Here is a 22,280-nt window from a genome sequence, read left to right on the forward strand (position 1 = left end):
TTATGAACAGGAAGCCAAATCGTACAAAGCCAGGCACCACAACAGCAACAACAAGGTATGTGACTCTGTATTATTTCTTTCTATTCATATTTTCAAGTTTTTAAAAAGGCTTACGGATTGCACTTATTTGACAAAAAGTACTCGAGACAAAAGTTGAATTTCAGCTTATCTTAATTTCCTAAAAGAAAAAAAAAAAAAAAAAAAACGTTACGTCTTCTACTTATCTAATCCACGACTGACTGGTACGAGTTTGCCAGACTGGACATTAAATGTGTTCTCAACTGTTGATAAGTAGGATAAAGTGACTTCTTCGATCGACAGTAAAAGCGTGCTCAGAAAAAAACAAACAAACAACATCAAGTCATGACTTACACGCGGCTCCGCTTTTAAAATAATGTTCTTTTCTACAATAAATTCAAACCGCTTTGGTCCTTAATCTGCTCTTAATTCTATTGCGGGCGCTAAGACGCTAAGCAAAGTAAACCTAACGCGATTAATTTTCACTGCCGAAATTGCTACTTTGGCTGGTCGATGCTTCAGTGCTACTCTCAGAAAGCAATAGCTGAAGGCACCATTACCACTGTTGACACTACCACCATCACTACAACAACATAAGCAGTTGCTGTCATTTTTCTTTGTTATTCCTTTTACTGCTTGGTGTTATTCAGTCTGTTTTCTACTTCTACACGTCTCTATTTTCCTGTTATTTCACTGTGACGACTCATACCACACTGGAACTGAAAGTCAATAACATTTCACAAAACCTGCCCTCATACACTTTATAATATGTAATCTTTATCCCTTAGGAGTAATTTCATTTTTCGTAACTTTTCCTCTCCTTTTGCTACTTTTTGTCTACACTCAGCATTTTCACTGTTTTTTTTTTTTGTTTTTTTTAATTTAAATTTGCCTTCTGCCTCTCAAACATAACTTTTAACTTTAAACTTTGGCGCCGACCGCTTTCGTTGCCGTCAATGAAACAAATCCTACTTCAAATAAATAAATTTACCTGAAATGTGACCACTAAATTAAATTTCTTACACAGTGACATACCGATTACCATTCAAAGTTCGCCTCGTATACTGTAATCTTGGCGAAAGGAGAGCTTACATACTCAAGAAATAAAAATCTGATATTATTTAAGATATCCTCGGAGATACCCTTAGCAATGGCAGCATGAATGAATCGGAGCCTGCACGTTTCAGACCAGCGTCATCATAAAGAGAAAATGCCGCTAACAACGGATGAAGATGAGCCTTCTGACGTTTACAAAACCGCGTCAAAAGCGTAACGATTCGGAGAAGTTCCTTATCCTTCTTATCAACAAACTAGCGATAAAAAGAAAGTTTGCATTTCGCGTTTTGTTTCAAAAGAACAACGCTTCTAACATCAGATTTGCATTTTTCTAACAACCAATAGGCGATCAGGAAAGCAGCCTGAGAGAGTTAAGAAGTTACTTTCCTGAGGACGAGTAACTATGGGTCGATATGGAGTTAGCCTTAAGGTGGCTGAGAATAAAAACAAGCTATGCTAGCAATCCCGCCGTCAACGATACAGTATACGACGGACTTGTTTCCACACCAACACAACTTGACGAGATCAACAGTTTCTTTACATTATCAACACTAACAGTCATATCAAATAAGTGCAAAGAAAGACTACGGGAATAGGAAATAGAACTTACAGTCTCGAAATTATAATGTAAATTAATTGTTCATGATTTAACCTTGTTACTTCTCCCTTTTTATAAAGTAAAATAAAGGAAGCGATATTTCCTGAACCCTTTTCTTTGAAGTGGCATTTACTTTAAGAGCCACTGTCACATGGCTTTTTGCCTCCCTTTGAAAACGAGTTTTGTTATAAAACATTTCATATATGTGAGTGTTACAGGTTCCTTTTCGTGTAAATCAAACTCATTTTTTATGAAATGTTTTGGACCAAACTTTGGTTTTAAACATAGGCATAACTTAACTTAAAACCGGTTTATTTTTATAATTTTCCTTTCGAAAAATTGACGTTTTATTATTGATGAGATGATCAAGTAATTGTTCATCAGAAACTACCTGTTGTATCTGATTTGTTGTTGAGGGTAAAGCCGAGGACTGTTTAGAAAACAGGATTTCGTGAGCGTACCATCTATGGGGAATTTTATGGAAGAAAACATTCTACTCTTTTTATTCAATTTGAAATAATTTGAACTTCAATCAATACCAGAAAAGGACTATGATTATTCCACTATTCTTGAAAAACCCTTACCTATTAGAGTTTTATTTCCATATGTAGTCTCGAGTCTTGTTTGTGAACGACTACCCCCGGAATAACACTTTTATTTCATAACTCACGTTGAGTAATTAGTTGACCAGATTTTTCGAAGTTTAGTTATTTTTAAATGACGGCAATTAAAATTCACTAGCAAGCACGCAGCCAATCACAAGTTACGAACTACTACTATTAAAAATGAATGTGACTATTTTTGATAGGTCTAAAAGAAAACATCTTCTGTTTGAAATTTGCCGTTGAAAATTGACTCTTGATCGAAAATTATGATTCATGTAAAAGAAATGAAAACGCTTGCAGCGTTGTCTCTTTTAAAGCATATTAGCCGGGCTATCATCTTCTGATGAAACGGGAACTATCGTGTAACATCTTAACATCCTAAAAGATTTCTCGCCCCTAAACCAAGAATGGCTGGCAGTAAAAAATCCATTCTATATAAAATCTCACGAGTAAAAACGGTTATTCATTTATACATAAGTTAGCGTTTGAAGACACATAACCTATGATAACCTCGTGAAATACAGTGTAGGCCCCTGATGCAATCTAAAAACAGAGTTTAAAATAAAACTCGCCTGGATTTAAATCAGGTGACTCTCCGCGAGTTGGCCCTCATCGCAATCTTGATAAATGAACTGTTTAGTCCTGTGTTCGCGAGACTGGGATTCCTTTTGAAGTTCTCAGTTTTATATGCCTGAAAAGGTTAATGGGTTGTTAGATTCGAGTGTTGATCCGGGGTATCCCTAACCTGTGGTCTTTCCTTGCACTAAATAAAACTAATTGCTAACTTAGAGTTAACCTTGCACATATTTCACGAATTAGCTGAAGCGGATGAAAGCGCACAAGTTTGTCCAAACAATGGACTCGATGATTGAATTGTCATGACAATAAAACTCGTAAGAGTCGTCTCATTGTCACGTTAAGTGTCTCTTGGGCCCAGAATCCAGTTTACAAATTAAACTACACGACTTAAATTTCTACGCTGCTTCTTTTTATACTAAAACGAAGCCTAGGAATGCCACATTATCACAGAGCGATTTATGAATATTCACCTTTGGGAGATTGGCTGATGTCGCTTGCTAAGTTGTTTTGACAAACAAAGCAATGACAAGCAAATCAATTTGTAAAAAATAACGCTAATTAGATGTAAATATTTCTCACCTTAACAATAACAATTCGCGTTTCGCGTTGAATGAAACTGATTTTAGTTTACAAAATTGTTTTAATTCGGTACCCCAGCTATCCAATTGGAAGGTGCAATTACTAAAAATTTTGGTCTTATTTTTGAACTATGTAAAGGCAAATGGAACATGCAATTATGTAGTTATAGGTACATATTTGGTTACGTAAAAATAAAGCGGTAGGTTTTGTGTTATTGAGTGGAATGTCTCTTGTTTAGTCTTAAGGATAACGCTACTTGCTCTTCAACTTACTAATGAGAAAGAAAACAATAACGGAAACAATTTTATACCTCTCAATAAAATTATACTTCCATGAACAGTTTAAAAGAGCAAGAGATCTCTACAGTGTAATAATATCTCTCTACCTTCTCGGTGCCTTCGACATTTGAATTAACCAATCAGCTTTCAGCTAGCAAAAAGAACCTCACTATACTGACGTCACGTACATGTTCACAAAGAATGAATGTAAATAAGACCACTTTCTCTCTGGAGACCTCATTAAAGAATCGCTTGAAAGGATTAAAAATACCAAAAAACATGAGAGATAGGTGCAAATAGCAAAGTTGGAACATTGTTTACTTGTAAGCTTAACATTTGGCGCCAAAACTGAGTCTCCTACGGCCGGCAACTCGCCAACCAGGAGTCGACAGGTAAGATAATTCTGCCATTCTGACCAAAATAGTTAACCCTAACCCCTAACCCTAACCCTAAGTTTGTTCTTCGGTACCTAGAAAGCCACATAGAAATCGACAATTTCTTTATTTTTGTTTCCTGAGCGAGAAAAAACAATATTGTGTCGTTTCGATTGACGTTTTGCAAGCAAAGAAAAAACTATCATTTAGGCACAAGTTGAAGGAAGCGCACCACTGCCAGTTCTACAGTAACGGTTTTGACTACTGAACAAACTGCCGGTTAGGCCTTTCCACAAATGTCCGGACATTTTGGGGAGCATTTAGAAGTTTTCGAGATATTTAGAAAATTCAGGGATGGACTGTTTTTTTGTTTTGTTTTTGTTTTTTTTTTTGCTTAGCCCTGTGTTTTCCACACTATTTTTTTCAAATAATGCTCAGTTCTATGCCAGAAAATATTTAGAAATTTTCACAGCTTTTTTCCCCGTGTCTTCCATGCTATTTTTTTTTCAAACAATACTCCGTTCTATGCCAGAAACAATCCAGTTCAGTATTTTCTCACACACTTAAAAGCGCTAAAGCAGCAGTTTTCCAAAATTACGGATGCTGCTAACATCGAACGCCTGAATCTTCTTCGTCAAATCCTACTACTGCAGGGAAGTTTCGAAAAATTTAGCCTGAGTTTTAAAATCGGATTATTTTTGAGACAAAAATAACAGATATTAGAGGGTTTTCGGGATATTTTGAAAACGTTTTGTGGTATTTTGAAAAACTTTGATAATTTCCGAAAAGATATTAAGGCGACTTTACGTGATATTTGTGGAAAAGCCTACTGCCGGCGCAGCAGTCGTATTTAGCTCTTATTAACCGAGCAGGAGGTCTTAAGGGAGAATCTTGTACCGAGGTCGTGAATACAGATCGGACGCAGTGAGGTCTGTACACACGACCGAGGTCAAGATTCTCCCATTCAGAACGTCTAAGCTCGGTTAATAAGATATTTATTACATGGCAAACGAGAAAAAATTAATTCGTTAAATGTAACTGGTTTGTACTAGCTGACATTTTGCTTGCGAACGGCGATGAGCTGAACTTAAATCTGCCAAAGTTTGCTCGTCCTTCTTACTTTTTTTTCTCGTCAGGCTATTTGTCACTTCCACTAATCTTTTTAGAAGAAAATAGTCAATACTTTTGTATTTTAGTTTGCAACTTTTTCACCGTAAAATGAGACCGGTCTAGATGGGAAAATCTAGACCGCGGTCAATATATCGATTTCAGCCAATCAAATACGTGAATTCGGTAGTTCCCAGTCCTTGTGAGACACAGCCGTGTAATAAATTGTAATATTAAGAAACTATGACAAATTTGAAAATTGCAACAAACGAGAAAAGTTTTACAGGAAGGTAATGAAATTATACGCCTTGATCAAGTCAAAAGAAACAGGAATCAACAGATTGTTGCTCAGAATCGATCGAGTTCACTGAACCATGAAAGGACAAGACCCAAATATAAGGTAACAAACTTTACTGGACTGCTGGTGTTAATTTCATTATGGAAGTCTGTTTTCACTAACTGAGCGATATTGTGTCGGTTTTTGGGTCTTGCCATGACTTGTTTGCTGTTCTTCTTCATTCAGTGGAATTTTTTGTACAACTACAAGCTTTTTCGATTAAAATGTTTCCATCAGATACTACTGAGGTAGCTGAGTTAATTGTGACATTTTCTGGCTTTTTCAAGTTTCCGGAATGACATCGCATATTATTTCCTGTATTTTCGCCGTGGAACGTTTTACCAAATCTGCTGTTTCAGTCTTTTTTTTCTCCGGACAGAACTTGCCATTATCGACGAAATGGTTTAAACGACGCGGTGACACTTGCCGCCTTCATTTTTCCTATATAGTCCAACACCGGTGTAATGACTGGAAAACGAGATTCAGAGATTCAATCAGAGAACTAGAAATGCATTATCCGACGTTCAAAATTTAATAACTTACCAGAGACCTATGTTTGTTTATTTCACCAGTTGCCAAGTTTGGAGCTGTTGTCGTGAAAGTTGTGACTTGATGTTCGTTTTCCTTTGATTAAAGAACTGAAGGACGAAATACGTTAATTGGTCATTCCACCATTTTCAACCGAATTGTGTACACTTACTGCTTGCTGCGACCAACTGCAGACAAATAAAAAACGCGGGCAAGGTGATTTTCACCTTAAAGAACGAAACTGCGAGCACTTGTGAAAACAAAACGAAGAATAGTATGGTTTGAAAAAGAATACAGTTTAACTGTACGAAAGACAAAAGCCGGCATGCTTTGTAGAAGTGATTCTTCGTGATTAACAGAATGATATTACCATGCTAGGTTTGCCGACTGCAGGTGACAAAAGAACAACAGACAACCGAAAGTGATCAACTAGTTTACAGAAAAACTTGCGTTGGCTATTTCCTCTGCGATGTTATCAAATATATTACGTGAATTGCATAAATAACGTTAAAGCGTTGCTACAATACTACTGCTTTAATACGATCATTTAAAAAACTGATTGAAGTAACAAAATAATAACATAATTATTTGAAAAATATAACTAAGCGCAAATATTAACACCGTGAACTAGCTGGTTTACCTTTTCCTCTATGGCGGAAAGCTGGAGAATTGCTATGATTTAAGCAATTTTCTTCGTGTTTGTTTCGTCGCATTATCTTTAACATATCAAGAAGGTAAAGCATAGAGTGGAAAAGAGTTTCTGAGAGTTCCTAGACAATTCACAAAGCCTTCATGCCGATGTGTTTTTCTTCTACATAAATAAACATAAGGGGTATTTTTATTAAATGTGGTTATTTATTAAGGGTGCTAAATTAAATGACCTGCTAATTTTAAATTAAAAACAATAACAGTTATTAATATAACGCTTTTAAAATGATTGATGCATGATGCTCCTGACTTACTCACAGCATTAGGTTTACTTGCACGTCTCGAGCCACAGCAAGGCAACTCTACTTCCGCTGATTTTAAAAACGCCATCCCCGGAAGTAGTTTAGGAGTGGTGGTGTCAAATCACAAACCTCTCCCAGGTTCTTTTCCGTTGTCACTACGCAAGATCGTTCCCGGCATGGCTCAGAAGAAGGATGAACTGTATAAACAAGTACAAGAAGGTTAGGGCATGTTGACGCACAGACCGACCAACACTCAGAGAGACTTTTTAACTTAGTGTTCATGCAACGATCGTAGCCGTGTTGAAAAAAAAGCAAATTGGAAATGAGAGAAACCGATTTTATGTATTAAATCTCGATGAAAAATATCTGTAAACATGAAATATCTTAAATCTCGACGATAAATGCCATTAGTGGTGTTGGACTGTTGTCAACTGTCATTGACGGGACAGAACGCCTGTTATGAAAGTGGTGTTAGCTTTTACTTTTTAAGGTGTTGTGCTTTACGGGCATTTTTTCTACTCAACGTTCGGATGCATTGTTCGTTGCATCTATTCGCCACTAAGTTCATTTCAGTTCAAGTAGGAAGAGAAATCCCGAATTACCCTCTTACAAACAAACCAAGCTGAATTTAGGCCACGTTTCTTAATTTTATAACATCATGTTAATGCCTTCAGACTCAGTGCACAAAATTGTTCAGTATCGAAAAACCAATTGATGTTCTTTGTCATTATCAATAATATAAGTCAGGACTTGTACATTAATTGTTAATGGATTTTTTGGATGCTATATATCTCATCCATAAAGAAAATCTACCTATAACAGAAGTAAAAGTCTCTCTGAGTTGCAATCTAAATGACGTCGACTTGACTGTTTACTGTACTCTGATAATACATGTTACAAACCCGCTTCAGCCGAAAATAAGCAAATGGGATTTCTTTAACTTCAGTCGCAGTAATTGCGAGGATTTTTTAAGACGGATTCCAATACACGCGCCGAAGGTGAGAGTTAACGGGCTTAATTAAAGACCACCCACTGTGCTGTCGAAATATATTTCAAATATAAACGAAAAAAAACGACGAACTAGTCAATAAAGCATTTGTCCATGCGTCGAGAGAAATCTTCACTTCATCTGAGAAAAGCTTCTCAGAGGTTACAGATCAGAGGGAATATCCTCTTTGCTTATTTTCTTTGTTTTTTGGTTTTGATTTAGTTTGTTGTTGTTGTTGTTGTTGTTGTTGTTGTTGTTTTGTTTTGTTTTGTTCTGCTTTTTTTTTGCTATGAACGAGTAAAGGACGCCTTAATTCTGACATGACATGACATTTACCACGGCGTACAAGACAATGACCTTTCCCCCAGCTAGTTATATTCCACATTTGCAAAGAACCTTGATATCTTCTAAATTAGATAAGTCCTCAAGGGGCCGAAGCTTGTAGCTATATTGGTTCGTTTCCATTGTTATAGACTTCTAGATAAGTTTTACACTCACCACTCAACATAACGGAATTTTTCAATAACTTCACTGATCATAATGCAATCAGTCACTTCATCTACCGTAAAATACTTGGGTTTTATCTTGATCTGTTTAACTATCTATCTACATTTTCAGGGACGATGGAGTGCTAAATGGCTCATGTTTATACCATTACCAACTCTCACTTTGTTTGCTTGCCATGTTCACGTATTGCGCATGCCTAACTGCCACCTGTTGCCCACTCACGTTCCTCATTTACTCATATATCCACTCGGATATCTCCCACTCATTCAATAACTGAACCTATCAGTCTCTCACTCGTATAGTCTGAGTCGGTCAGTAAGTCCAAATCATTCGAATAGCCATTCACTCAATCGCCCAGGCTCTACACTAAAAATGTCTAAATAGGCGAAATGTCATAAATTATGATTCAAGCGTCTGTTTTTTTAAATTGCTGCTCTGGTAAAGAGAAAATTTTAATCTATATTATTCATCCATTTCGTTGTTATTCTATAATTATGTATCCCTGCAATTTAGAAATCAACAAGAGCACCGTTCCCTCTGGTGCTGTGAACTTGTTTGGTAGTCAGATAACCAACAATCCTGCGATCAGTAGTCCTGTTCCACAACCTACACAGATGACTCCAGGCGTATCCCGGTCTGATCTCTTACCAGGTAACCAATAGTCTATGTCCGTTACCTTGTGACTCTGTTTGAAAACGAGTCTTCCTGTGACATTATTCATATGAAAATGTGATCCGCCTACAGGTTCATTTTCATGCCGATCAAACTTATTTTCACATGAAAGGTTTTTCACGAGGACTGGTTTTGAAACACAGGCGAATGCTAAATCCCTGTGAAGGGGACAATCACTCAAGTGCCAGCTGAGCCGGTTACCGCCTCATTGAGCTAGCCACACTGCTGGTTCACAAACAACTAATAACAGGCCACAACTACACTTGAATGTATTTTTGGGGTAACTAAGAATTTAGAAGTGACCAAGTTGAATGTGTTCATTGTGTTGTACCAGGCTTACTTTTCAAACACAGTAGAAAGTTTTTACAAAATCATTTAGATATTCTCACACTATTGCAAAATTAGGTTTAGACAGATTCTTTGGCAAGGCAAGAAATTCCCTCCTATCCTTACGTATTGTATATCATTTTGATAGGACCTCATGTTATCATTGTCTATTATTGTTCCAACAAGTACTGAGTCTAGCTAGTTAACAACAATGATCTGATTTTTTCTTTTTTATAGAAACTAACAATCAGAGATCCAACAATCCCGCGATCACAAATCTAGTCCCGCAACCCGCACAGATGAACCCAGACGCGTCCCGTTCAGATCTCTTACCAGGTAATGAATCCCGTTTCGAGTATTCTCGCATAATCCAAAGTCGGCTAACCACCGCTGAACAAGGCAATAAAAGTCACAATAGTACATGCAAGTATACATTTGAGGGGTCAATAGTGGTGGGAGACTTCAAAGATCCACTTCGTTCTGCAAGGCCAGGATGACAGCGAAGAGAAACATGAGTCCAGTTACATATTACAGACTTTGCTGGAAGCATATAAAGGAGGTCGTCTGTAAATTGCTATGAACCAGTGTCTTCTGAAATGTCAAACTTAAAATTACGCATCTTTTTGCGTCTAACGCTTTGTCACCATTTTTGTTCATTTTCGTTAAAGTGCCTATGAAATGAAAAATAATTGCTGCTCATTTGAAAGGCTTTCAAAATACAGAAGAATGGCGTTTTCGTTTTTGGAATATCTTTTATCGTTTTCGAGATATTGATGTTTTTATATTGTGCAAATTAGGATAGTGATGACATCACAAGGTTTGCAACTAAAACGTTAAAATACTGAATAAAGAATATCTCTGGAAATATTGGAGCGGTGTTCTTCAAACTTGGCACCAGAAATGTACATCACAAAAGAAGCAAATTGACTACTGTTGTTACATAGATTACCATCCATGCATTTGGTATAACTCGGAAATGACCTATCCTGTGAAGGGGACAATAACTCAAGCGCCAACTGAGCCCATTACCGCCTGGTTGAGCTAGCCACACTGCTCATTCACAAACAACTAATAGCGGGCCACAACTACACCGTTGAATGTATCTTGTGGGTAACTAAGAATTTAGAAGTGGCGAAGTCGAATGTGTTCATTGTGTTGTACCAGCCTTACTTTTCAAACACAGTAGAAAGTTTTTACAAAATCATTTAGATATTCTCACATTATTGCAAAACTTAGCTTTGGACTGATTCGTTGGCAAGACAAGAATTCACTCTTATCCTTACGTATTGCATATTTTTTTAATAGGAACTCTTGTTATCATTGTTTATCATTGTTTATCATTGTTCCAACAAATACTGAGTCTGGCAGGTTAACAATAATGATCTGATCTTGTATTTTATTTAGAAACTAACAATCAGAGATCCAACAATCCCGCCATCACAAATCCAGTCCCGCAACCCGAACAGATGAACCCAGGCGCGTCCCGTTCAGGTCTCTTACCAGGTAAAGAATTCCTTTTCGAGTATTCTCGCCCCCCCCCCACCCCCCCCCCGGCTAAAACCATACCTTATTTATAACCAAAATGGCCAAAATCGATACCCTATTTATGACCAAAAGAGCTGAAAAACCCTACCCTTTGGGGCCGCACATACCTATATAGCCCATATAAGGGAGTATCCCCCCCCCCCGATTCTCGCATAATCCAAAGTCGGCTAACCAACCCTGAACAAGCTAAGGCAGTGAAAATCAGGTCATAATAGTACATGCTGGTATACATTTGAGGGGTCAATGGTGGTAGAGGCTTCAAAGATCCACTTCGTTCTGCAAGGCCAGAATCACAGCCAAGAGAAACATGAGTCCAATTACATATTACAGACTTTGCTGGAAGCATATAAAGGAGGTCGTTTGTAAATTGCCATTAACTAGTATCTTCGGAAATGTCAAACTTAATTTCGCATCTTTTTGCGTCTAACGCTTTGTCACCATTTTCGTTCATTTTTGTTAGATAAACACTGTAAGTTTCTAGACTTCGTATCAGTTACGTATATTACCAACCATGCATTTGGTATAACTTAATTGACTATTTCCTTAACAGCTAGTTTACCGACGGATAACACGGAAACTGACAATGCAGCAGCTGCCATTAACGAGGCATTCACAAGCCCCTCAATACAATCCCAGGACCAGCACTCTTCGGATCCTCTGTTTGGCTCACTGAATTCAAAGATCACCACGTCACTGGAAAGTGCTGATGAAACGCCAAGCGATGATCCAATGGACAAGTTCTTCTCTCCAGAAGTACAAATTTCGGGTAAAATACCCAGTGGTGAAAACATAGACGATGGAATCGCCGCTCCTGGAGCCTTCCGAGGACAGGTTTCTAAACCAAGTGGTAAGGAAAATTAGGTTACCAATTCGTCACCAACTCTGGTGGAAACAGTCAAGTTTAACAGTGCCATAGACTCTGGCAGTCAGTTCGTTATTAAGGTATTTCCCGCGCCTGACATTTGGTTCTTCCTTTCATGGTCATATCTAACCTCGAAAATGCAAAGCTAGGAGGTATTGCAGAGATAAACAAGGGGCATCGTGAAACTCCTTACTTTAGCCTCCTTCACTGATCAAGAGCTAGTTGAGAACGTCAAGATAGACTATTGAGTCTGAGATATTATTGGGACAGGATATATTAGTAGTAGATATTTCAAGAAATGCCAAAAGACATTTCGGCTTATCACAGTACAATGTGAAGGTCATTCCTGAACAGCTGCGACTGGGCTGAGATGGAAACCAGAACCTTCTTGGTCAATTCAGAGTGGTTAAAATTTTCGAAAGGAATTAGTTTTTCCTGGGTTTTCTTTTTACCAAGATTTTAACATTGTACCACTGATTTAATACCATCATGATTCGGAATAAGGAGGACGGGTTATGGGAGATAGGTATCATGAGACAGTTGCAAAGTAGTCCTGCATGCATAAACCAACAAGAGGAATATCTATTATATGTTTCAGACACAGACACGTCATCTTCCGACACACAGAAAGGAACTGCAAAAGGAAAGATTTCGGCTCCAAGTTCAGCCTCAGTGCTTCCACCACTTCACCATGACGCGGAACAGGCCCAGAATTTACCACCATTGAATCACGGGATAGAATTGGCTGGCGCTTTACCTCCGCTCAATCATAACATCGAGACAGCCTCACCTTTGCCTCCACTGAATCATGGAAAGGAAGCAGCGGAGAATTTACCACCCCTAATGCACAGCATTGAACAGGCCAGCAATCTACCACCGCTCAATCACGGGACTGACGCCCTTCAAAGTTTTCACAATCTGCCACCTTTAAATCATGGGGTAGAACAGGCCGAAAACCTGCCACCATTGAATCACGGAATGGAAAGTAATGGTTTACCGCCTTTGAATCATGGCAATAATGAGGCGGCAGTGTTGCCACCTCTTATGCATGGCGTGGAGCAGGCTAAACAAGCTCCAAGTGCTAGCTTTGAAAAGCAATCTTCACAAAATGTTGATGCTTTAGCTTCTTTCACATCGCAGGTTGAAAACGCAGCGTCGTCAAGTAACAATGGTAAGCAATCTTATCCAGAGTTACCAGTAGACCTAAATGGGGTGGGAAGAAGTTCTTTAGTAATGTCAAAAACTCACAGTGCTGACACTGCGAATTATTTCTCACCTCAACGAGTTCTGAACCAATCATTTGCAAACAACGGAGCTCTTTTGCTCAGGAATTACTACAATATGATGATACCAGAGGTTCAAGGGAAGGAGTTTGTAGATCGACCGTTGTCTATTCCTAACGTTAAAAACGAAACAGTTGACCAGTCTGAAAATAGGAAAGAAATTCCACTTCCAGAATGGGTGGAAAATGCGCAGTCAAAAGCTTTGGTTCCCTACGCGTATGACGATACAAAAGAACTTCAAAATCTTCTCAGTGCTGACCAAATATCACAAGGTATGACGACCCCAACTACTGCAGTCAAGTTTGGAATCTCTGGCACATCAGGTATAAATGTTTGTTCTGAATTTCGAGCTTCTTGGCTGTTTTCATTTGCGATAGGCCACCCTTTTCTTTGTGGTCTTTGTATTATTTCTATAAAATTTTGATGCCGCTGGCATGGCCCAAACAATTTGAATATCTATTCTCAAGACATCTTGGTTAATACCTGAGATTTTTTAAGTTTACATTTCTTGACGCACTCTACAAAAATTATTTTGGACTTTTACAGAAAAAAAAAAACTGCAAAATTATCTTGGATGTTTACAGCAGAAAAAAATAAAACTATATATTACCTTGAACCTTTGATAAAATGCCTATTCGGTTTTGATCAAAAAAATGAATTAAGAGCACAACATTATCATCAACAACAGGAACAGCAAGAGATCCGCTTGCAAATTTTCTGCGCAACTGGCAGACAAATGCCACAAAAGATTCCAGTTCATACCCATCAAAGAACTGGCTCGATAACACCAGCAACAGGAATTTTCCACCTGATAACACCATCGCTACAAACCCGGCTGTAAAGAATGAAGACGTTTCAGGTAACAAAAAGAACAGATCATCACTAAAGCTGGAAATTGCAAAAGAAAAGGCTGAAATTGTGGACTCGTTAGGAAAACTAGAAAAGGGTTTAGAAGATGCTCTTGCTGAAACAAGAGAAAATGTCCCAACGCCGCAACCACAAGGATACAACTTTGGAAACAGGCAGCCGCTCCAAGTTCGGGTTCCTACTCCTGGTCCATCGGTCGGAGTTGGAAGATTCACTGGATCTGCTGTTCAATTTAACCCAACGTTAAATAACCTAACTAACACTGGGAATCCCCGAATTAATTCACTTAAATCAACTGACGTGTCCCAGACTCCTAGAACTGGGACTAATTCAATAATTAATAGTTATAATACAGTCCCGGTCAAGCCCCAGGAACCAATTTTACCCTATTTAACAAATGTAAATCCACCAAAGGATAACGATGAGTTCCAAAGACAGCGTCTGGCGCCTAATCAGATAGCTAACGAATTGACATCAAATGTAAACCTACAAACGCAAAGCCTGAGGTTTAATCAAGCAGCAGCTAAACCAAACAGTAATGGACTTTCCCAGATACAGAATCTGGGTCTTAACGTGGTTGCTAATCAACCTAGAAACGGTACAGAATTTGATGATGGTAATCCAGTAACTAGCCAACCTCCATATAACAGTGAGTTTAACTTACCTAACTTTCCTTCTCCTAACCAGCAGTATGTTAACCCATATCTTAACCCAGGTGAAATGATACAGAGCTACGTTGGTAAACCTCCCTTGACTCCCCCTCTTGAGCATGCGTACCCTATGAGTCATGAGCATGAGGCTCTTCTTCCGCCATTAAATCACCAGCAACTTCCGCCTCTCAACCACAATGACTTGGTAGCTACCGAAACCTCCAGGTATACCGGAAGTGACGTTAATGCATTCCCGAACCAAGGTAAGAATTAATTTTATCATGACCAATCAAGATGGCAGAGTTCGATGCATTAATTCCTTTTTAACCATTTAACCGATGCTGGAATGCTTTGTTGTCATTCTTAAATGAAATAAGTTGTTGTTGCTGCCAATGTGGCCCAAGTTGTGTCTCGCGAAGTTGTTATGTCTCGTGTAATGGGTTAACATGTCAATGCTATGGGGAAAATATTATCACTAAACTCTTGGAGAAATAATGCAGTGATATCATAATGTGTAAGATAATGTTGTTTAACAGGAGTATGTCACAATAACAACAAATCACTAAAACAGCATCAGCTTAGGACTTATTCCAAAAGAGAGCATTTACCAAGTGCAGAAAGTTGCTACTAACCTCCCGTTAAGAGCCAATCAATCCAGGTTTTATAGTTATCTGAACGTTTTAAAAATGGTAGACATGAACGACAAACGTCATTTAACCGAACAAGACATTTCACACGATAACCTTTTGAAAACAGGTCAAGCAAGGTCCAATCCTGCGCCACCAATATATCCCTTCACCATCCCCCCTGAAGGACAGCAGGAGAACCAAGGTTACCATGGTTACCAAGGAAGCGAAAACAACAACGATGCCATAAAGGTACTTTGTCATTGTTACTTGTGTAGACCTCACATTTTATGTTGATATATAATTAGTTAGTTTGTTTTCTAATCATTTGTAGTTTGAAACAAATACGTTCATTTTTAAGCCTAACCCTTTTTCAGTGTCTCAGGCCTCCATTTCAGACGCCTCTATTCTCAAACGAGGAAGGAATCGTGCTTTATCTATTTTTATTTTTTTAACTGGAAAGCTATCATTTAACAACAAGAATCCATACCGTTATCACATAACTAGGTAACATTAACTCGTTGTTTCTTATTTTTCATCAAGACTAGTTCCCAGGCCTCTGCTCGAGGATCTCTGCCATCAGCACAGTCTCCCTATTATCCACTCCCTAAATCAGCTAACCAGCAACAGGTATGATAACGGTGGAAAAATAATTGCTTAAGGAGACTGGGGCGGTGGAAAGAGGGGAACAAGAGGAGTATTAGACCACAAATTAAGGAATAACATTTAACTTAATCTGTAAATTAGACTAACAGGAAATCACACTATTGTGTATCTTTAAACTCCAAATTTAATCAGCTTGTTTTGGGTTGATTTGCCTCCTGAATGTTATAAGCAACCAAATACTAACCCTGTCTATAGAAAAATAGATTAAATAATGTTCAGTGACATTCATAACAATAATTTGTTTTAATAGACTATTTTACAGTTGTCTGCTCAGTGACCTGGCCTTTGTATGGCAGCGAGGCTAGAGTTGACCTTGTTTTGATACAGACCTCACTGCTTTTGTCATGTAAATGCACCTAGTTAGCATCAGAACGACTTGTTTTGCACAACAAAAGCAGTGATGTCTGTATCAAAACAAGGTCAACTCTAGCCTCGCTGCCATACAAAGGCCAGGTCACCGAGCAGACAACTGTAAAATGGTCTATTCTTTGAAGTAAATGTCGACTTTCTCATAATCACAATCACAATCATAATCATAAGCATAACCATAACCATAACCATAACCATAACCATAAGCCTAATCATAATCATAATCATAATCGTAATCATAATCGTAACATTATCCACTACAATCAGTCAACCCTTTTTATCAAAAAGTGGTGTAAAGTTTACGTTGAGGTTTACTCTCCTCCGCGCGAAACTACGTCAAGAAACACGGTTATGTAAAGAACCATGTGCTCTTATATGATTTTTTATTCGAATTTGGTTTCTGGAGGTTTCAGCGTTCTTGGCGATTCTATTTCTGCGCATCAAAGAGCATTCTGATAGTGTAATCTGTATTGGGAATGGTATTAAATTACTGTGATGTCAACAGCCTGCGGTTACTCGTCAATGGTTTCCAGAGGGCGGACAACCTTATCCAATCCCATTGCCACCAGAAGGAATTCAGCACGTTCCAATAGACACAGACGACACTGTAAGATCAACTTAAAAACAATCTTAGTTTTAGAGCGTAAAGGCACACCAAGAGTCTTCAAAAACAAGAAATCGTTTGGGATAGACTACCACTGTTTTTGTAAAAGCAGTAGTTTTCCTTTCCTATTTCGTAAGAGACTATCATTGAACCAATTCGTTTAGTCGTTTGAGAACTAAGCAGTGGACGAACAGTCCCACCTGCTACTGATGGTACTCTAAGCCATCGAAACAACGCGATTCGTTGATCCAATTATATCGGCAATTTTACCACGTTGTTATGCACCAATCAAATCGAAATATCAATATCCCTCCCTCGGAAATCTACTTGTCGACTTTTTGACACGTATAGCGTTCATTTTCCTTAAATGCCAACGTTGCATGAGATTCAACTGTATTGCTAGCATTGTTAACAATGAATGACGTTCTACCAGCGTGCACGTACATGAACTAAACTTCTTGCGTCTCCTTCTCCTCGTCCTCTATCTTCTTCCTAAGAATTCTTCTTCTTGGTTTTCTTCTTCTTTAGCCTAAATGAGAAAGCTGCATAAATGTTACTTGTGTAAAGCAAATTTACCTTGCAAGATGTATTTGATTAGTTTCGTATTTTTCAACCGTGACAATAATTTGATACGGTGATTTGATAAGGTTCCTCAGTCCTTCTACTACAGTACCCATGAAATTAACAGTCACAGTGTCTTTGAAATGTAAACTTTAAAATCCACCTATATAAAAGTCGCGCTGTACCTGAAATTCATAGAATAAACTCAAAGTGTTTTGAACAACAGGAAAAGAAACAGAAACTGCCTTTACTTAGACAGTGCAAATTTGTTCTGCTGAGTTTTGCTACTGAGGTTTTACCAATGTAGTTATCTAATTTCCAACGTTTCCGACTTTCTGGGCACTGGAGAAAGTATGAGATCAAATTCCCACAAGATGTCGGGTGGAATACTGATTTTTCGATTTGATTAAATGGTAACAATGAAATTTTAACAAGATCTTATGTTGTAAAAGTTATGCTCGAGTATCAAAAACTTAATCGACTGAAGGTGAGTGCTTAAAGACGAACTAAGCTCAGCTTGTATCATTTTATTGCCGCAATGGCATGCAGCCGATTGACAGCCAGTTGTTGGAGGATCCAAGCCCGTTCCCGTTGCCAATAGGATGGAAGAGAGGAGAAAACAATAAACCTGTAAGATCATAAACGTTAAGCAGTTGATTTAGAGAGTGTTATAATGAGTCATCCTGTCGAGCCTAAGACAAAAATAGGACTATTTAAAAGAGTGCGTTAAAACGTCCCAAAATCGTCTTTATCTCTAAACAGTTCACGTCATACATATCGCTCACTTCATGCACGTTACAAGGAATTGTACCATGCACCATTCCCTACCACGTCTATCGAGGTCATGTACATCTTGTTGCATATAAATGAGCTAAACTTCTTATCACGTCATGTCAAACACATCAAGGTGTCAAACTTACATTTATCTTTGTACTATTGTTATTGACTGGTGTTTAAACGTTACCGACAGAAACCGTGTGATAATGGTGATAACTGGTGTCCTTACCCGTGGTACCCAGTACCACTGCCACCAGAGGGACAGCAGAGCGATCCAATCAACCAAAGGACTCAAACAAACCCCAATCCAACTAACAACATTGGCAAAAAGAACTTAATTCGACCTAAACCAGGTAGGTCATGAGTATGGAGCCAAAGTTTCTTTGACGGTCAATTCAATAGCTGTTACCACTATAATCAATGTTCCATAAGGCTGGCACCAACTTTCAAACGCCGTCATTTTTGAATAAAAATAGCTGTGGTATCAGGTCTATGCAGCTGCAGGAAAAGTGTTTTGTAAGTGAAGTTCATTTTACAGAAGGTGAAATAAGGCTGCTCAACCCGATATAGCATTGATATAACATTTTCAAAAAATGACTACGACATGAAAAATGTTTGTTGAGAAAATGCTGTCCAAAAAATTTTCAACAGCAAGGAATTTGAAACGTGATAAGACTATTTCTTCCATACAGCCGAAAATTAAAGGCCCCTTTGGTATGTTTCTGAGAGAAGGATGGCATGTCCCCTATAAGTAGAGGGCTTTCCCTCGGGTATTTGTATTATTTATTTGACACGTAAATACGAGTTATCTGCCTTTCTATCTTTCCTCAAGAAAGTGAGATGTTTGATATTCCAAACACTAGATATGTTTTCAAAGGATATGTAAGCGAGAATTGCGTGTTGTTTTTACTGCAGACCTTCAATGCGGCGCCGGTTGGACTGGAGCTCTCGGTGACTTTGGTTCATTTTGTTACAAGGAGATTTTTGAACATAAAACATGGGACAACGCTCATCACACATGCAAAGGTCTTGGCGGTGATCTTTTCAGCGTGACTAACGCCTATGAACAACGTTTTCTTGAAAACTTCACCAATATTGAATCTTGGTTGGGATATCGGGACAAATCCCGGGACGGGACGTGGACTTGGAGTGACTCAAGTCTGTCCGTGTTTACCGACTGGGACAGCAGTGCTAAGGACGATCACGGCAAAGGTCGAGACTGTGTCTTGCTAAGTTCTAAAGAAGGCAAATGGAAAGATGCATCATGTTCACAGACTCACGAATACCTTTGCAAGAAAAAGGCCGAAGGTAAGAATATTTTGTAGACTGTAATATTAATCACAATTTATTTACTGTGAAATGCTCTTTAAGACCTAGTTCACACTGATGACATAACGACAGAATCGCTCATGTCGGTAATGTGAACATCGACATAAAGATATTCTTTTTTCCTCATGTCGTTATGTTCATGGTGCTATGTAGCTATCATGCTATTATGCCAGGATGTTCACACTGCAAACACAACAACATAATGCCCTTCCTATGTCGTTATGTTGCCAGTGCTAGGCTTTTAAGCAATTATTCCCTCGACAAAAGAACATTTACGTAGTCAGTTCAACAGAAATAAGGAGGCCATCGACGTTCACCAACTGCTTCGATCCATTTGAACTTGACACCAACACCTAAATTACTTACGCTACAAGTTTCAACCTTCACAATTGCTGATGCTGTTTAAGGTACGTTTATACATTTTGCAAAGTCTTAGTCCTGATTACAGTACTTATAGTTTTTATGAAATTTAGATTGCAATAAAGGCTGGAAGAAGCTGACCCTTAACTCAGTCCGCGGATGTTATAAATTATTCAAAGAACCAAAAACGTGGGAGCATGCGCTGGTGGCATGCATGGATGAGCAGGCGTCATTAACAAGTATACTCAGTGATGATGAAGAAACCATGATATCGCAGGTATCACAACGTTTCAGACACGTTGCATTTTTCATAATGTGTACGTATAGGAAATTGACAAATTGATTTGAATTCTTGTGAGGAATACAACGATGAAGTAAAACGATGGGCTTACCTGAACTGCAAATGCAACATAGGCATAGACTATCAAAGCGGTCTGTATGAAGTTGAAGAATGTTTTCCAATGCAATGTATTGCCCATAAATTGGTATGAAACATCAACTCGAGAAAGCTTCGTCGTCAATAATTTAATAAACAGAATTCATGTTAAGCAACCATGCAACGAAGGGTTAACTTTGCTTTCAACAGTCTGAATGTATGTCCCACCGTGCTGGTTAACTACTCAAAAACAAAACTTGAAATAAATTGCCGATTATATTACTAATATTCTTGATGATAAAGTGCTTACTGCGGGCGAGGTTGGACTAAAGACAGTTACTTGTGCCTAGGTGTATTCTAAATCTGACTTCTGGATTGGTTACAATGATATTGACAACGAGGGAGACTGGGTCTGGAGTGACCGCATGACGTCTTCTTACACCAACTGGGACGACAAGTCACCTAACAATGGTGGTGTGTCATGCGCGATAGTGACGAGGACCGGAAAGTGGCACGACGAACCATGTCAGAGCCAGTATAGCTTTATTTGTAAAAAGCCAAGTAAGTGAATTGAAAAAATAGTGATAATATCAAGGAAAATCTTTGGAATTAAAATTCAATAATATTTCTGTAAAACGTTTATAGCATTAGCTTACTCAAATGAAAGTTACGACAACAATGATTTGCTTATTTTTGTCTTTAGATGATCGGACTATTTGCGTTAAATAAAATGTATTCGTTATAGTGTTGAATTTTGAAATACATATTTGCTAAAAATTTTTCCTTCGTCTTAATTCCTTCAAAGTAATATGTGTATAAGTATTTCTGGTCCAACTGCCCTGCTGCCCGTTTGAGTGTTGTACTTAGGTCAACTGGCAGGAACCCTTTCTTGAAAACGTTGTAGATTAAACTAAGTTTAATGCCCATACCGATGTGAGTTTGACAATAAATTTTATTGAGCGTTTATATTTTCAGGTCCCAAAGGTCCTCATCATCCACTTAATGGTTAGTACAGAGTAGAGGTGGTTTTTTTTTTTTTTTTTAATTTTCACTTGGTACCCTATCTCATATTGTTATCGTATTGTCTTTTAATATTGTAGACGCAACTTTGACTCAAGAGGTTGAGAAATTTGTCTCTAACAAGTCATTACTGAATCCCAACATCGATACAAGCGTGACCATATTTGGAAGGCATTCAGGTGAGAAAGCAGAATTTTTGAAAATTAGAAGAAAATTTACCTTAAAGAGATAATTCTGATTGCCATCAAGGCATATCTTCTTGTAAGGCGATGTAATGTGTTTTAATCACCTGTTCTCATCAGATAAATAAAGGGGTGCACGTGTTTTCTTAATGTTCACACTTGGTTACAGTTAACAGTTTTAAGTTTAAATTTAGCAAAAATGGCTGAAGAAACTGCAGATTTATCTTTCCATCTTGATGCGAACTGCACATTTCATGATAACATCGATCTTTATTTTCGTAGTGACTCCTCAATACTTATGGACGGTGCAAAAGATCTTTAACAGCCGCATTCACGGATCAAACCCAATTGCCACCCATGGTAACTTGAAATCAGTGGACGGTGGTCTTCAACTCAATGGAGTGGATGCATGGCTTGACGCAGGGGATTACTATGGACAGTGCTTGGGTGATCCTGATCTCTGTATTAAGGGATTCTCTTTTGCGTTACAGGTATCAAATCCCTTTGTATATTACAGGCTCTGAAGAAACGTTTGGTGCTGATCATGATAAGATCGAGGCATAGGGATTTGGGAGATGAAATAACAAAAACTGGATTAAGATCACTTTTTTGAGCTTTCTTGGCCAAAAAGAATAGGTTGCTAGGCAGTTTTGTACACAGTATTGTATGAATTTATCCTGACGACGGGCGGAACATCTTG

General features: G+C 38.2%; 1 protein-coding gene across 3 annotated transcripts in view; it reads left to right on the plus strand.

Moving 5' to 3' along the window:
• The window catches only part of LOC145478972 (uncharacterized), a 56,074-nt gene that overhangs the window by 10,665 nt on the left and 23,129 nt on the right, over positions 1–22,280 (plus strand). For 2 of the 3 annotated variants that reach the window (XM_081457191.1, XM_081457192.1), the window contains exons 13-31: positions 11–55; positions 7,028–7,228; positions 9,018–9,155; positions 9,741–9,839; positions 10,908–11,006; positions 11,599–11,895; positions 12,509–13,516; positions 13,882–14,973; positions 15,467–15,588; positions 15,880–15,966; positions 16,877–16,978; positions 18,086–18,166; positions 18,507–18,666; positions 19,229–19,621; positions 20,116–20,279; positions 20,729–20,939; positions 21,354–21,383; positions 21,479–21,577; positions 21,863–22,071. In XM_081457191.1, the coding sequence (XP_081313317.1) occupies positions 11–55; positions 7,028–7,228; positions 9,018–9,155; positions 9,741–9,839; positions 10,908–11,006; positions 11,599–11,895; positions 12,509–13,516; positions 13,882–14,973; positions 15,467–15,588; positions 15,880–15,966; positions 16,877–16,978; positions 18,086–18,166; positions 18,507–18,666; positions 19,229–19,621; positions 20,116–20,279; positions 20,729–20,939; positions 21,354–21,383; positions 21,479–21,577; positions 21,863–22,071 (4,637 nt within the window). The remainder of the gene's footprint in view (positions 1–10; positions 56–7,027; positions 7,229–9,017; positions 9,156–9,740; positions 9,840–10,907; positions 11,007–11,598; positions 11,896–12,508; positions 13,517–13,881; positions 14,974–15,466; positions 15,589–15,879; positions 15,967–16,876; positions 16,979–18,085; positions 18,167–18,506; positions 18,667–19,228; positions 19,622–20,115; positions 20,280–20,728; positions 20,940–21,353; positions 21,384–21,478; positions 21,578–21,862; positions 22,072–22,280) is intronic. The other variant, XM_081457193.1, reaches the window with a different exon arrangement.

This window comes from Orbicella franksi, chromosome 2, assembly GCF_964199315.1.
Source record: "Orbicella franksi chromosome 2, jaOrbFran1.1, whole genome shotgun sequence".
Classification (NCBI taxonomy): Eukaryota; Metazoa; Cnidaria; class Anthozoa; order Scleractinia; family Merulinidae; genus Orbicella; species Orbicella franksi.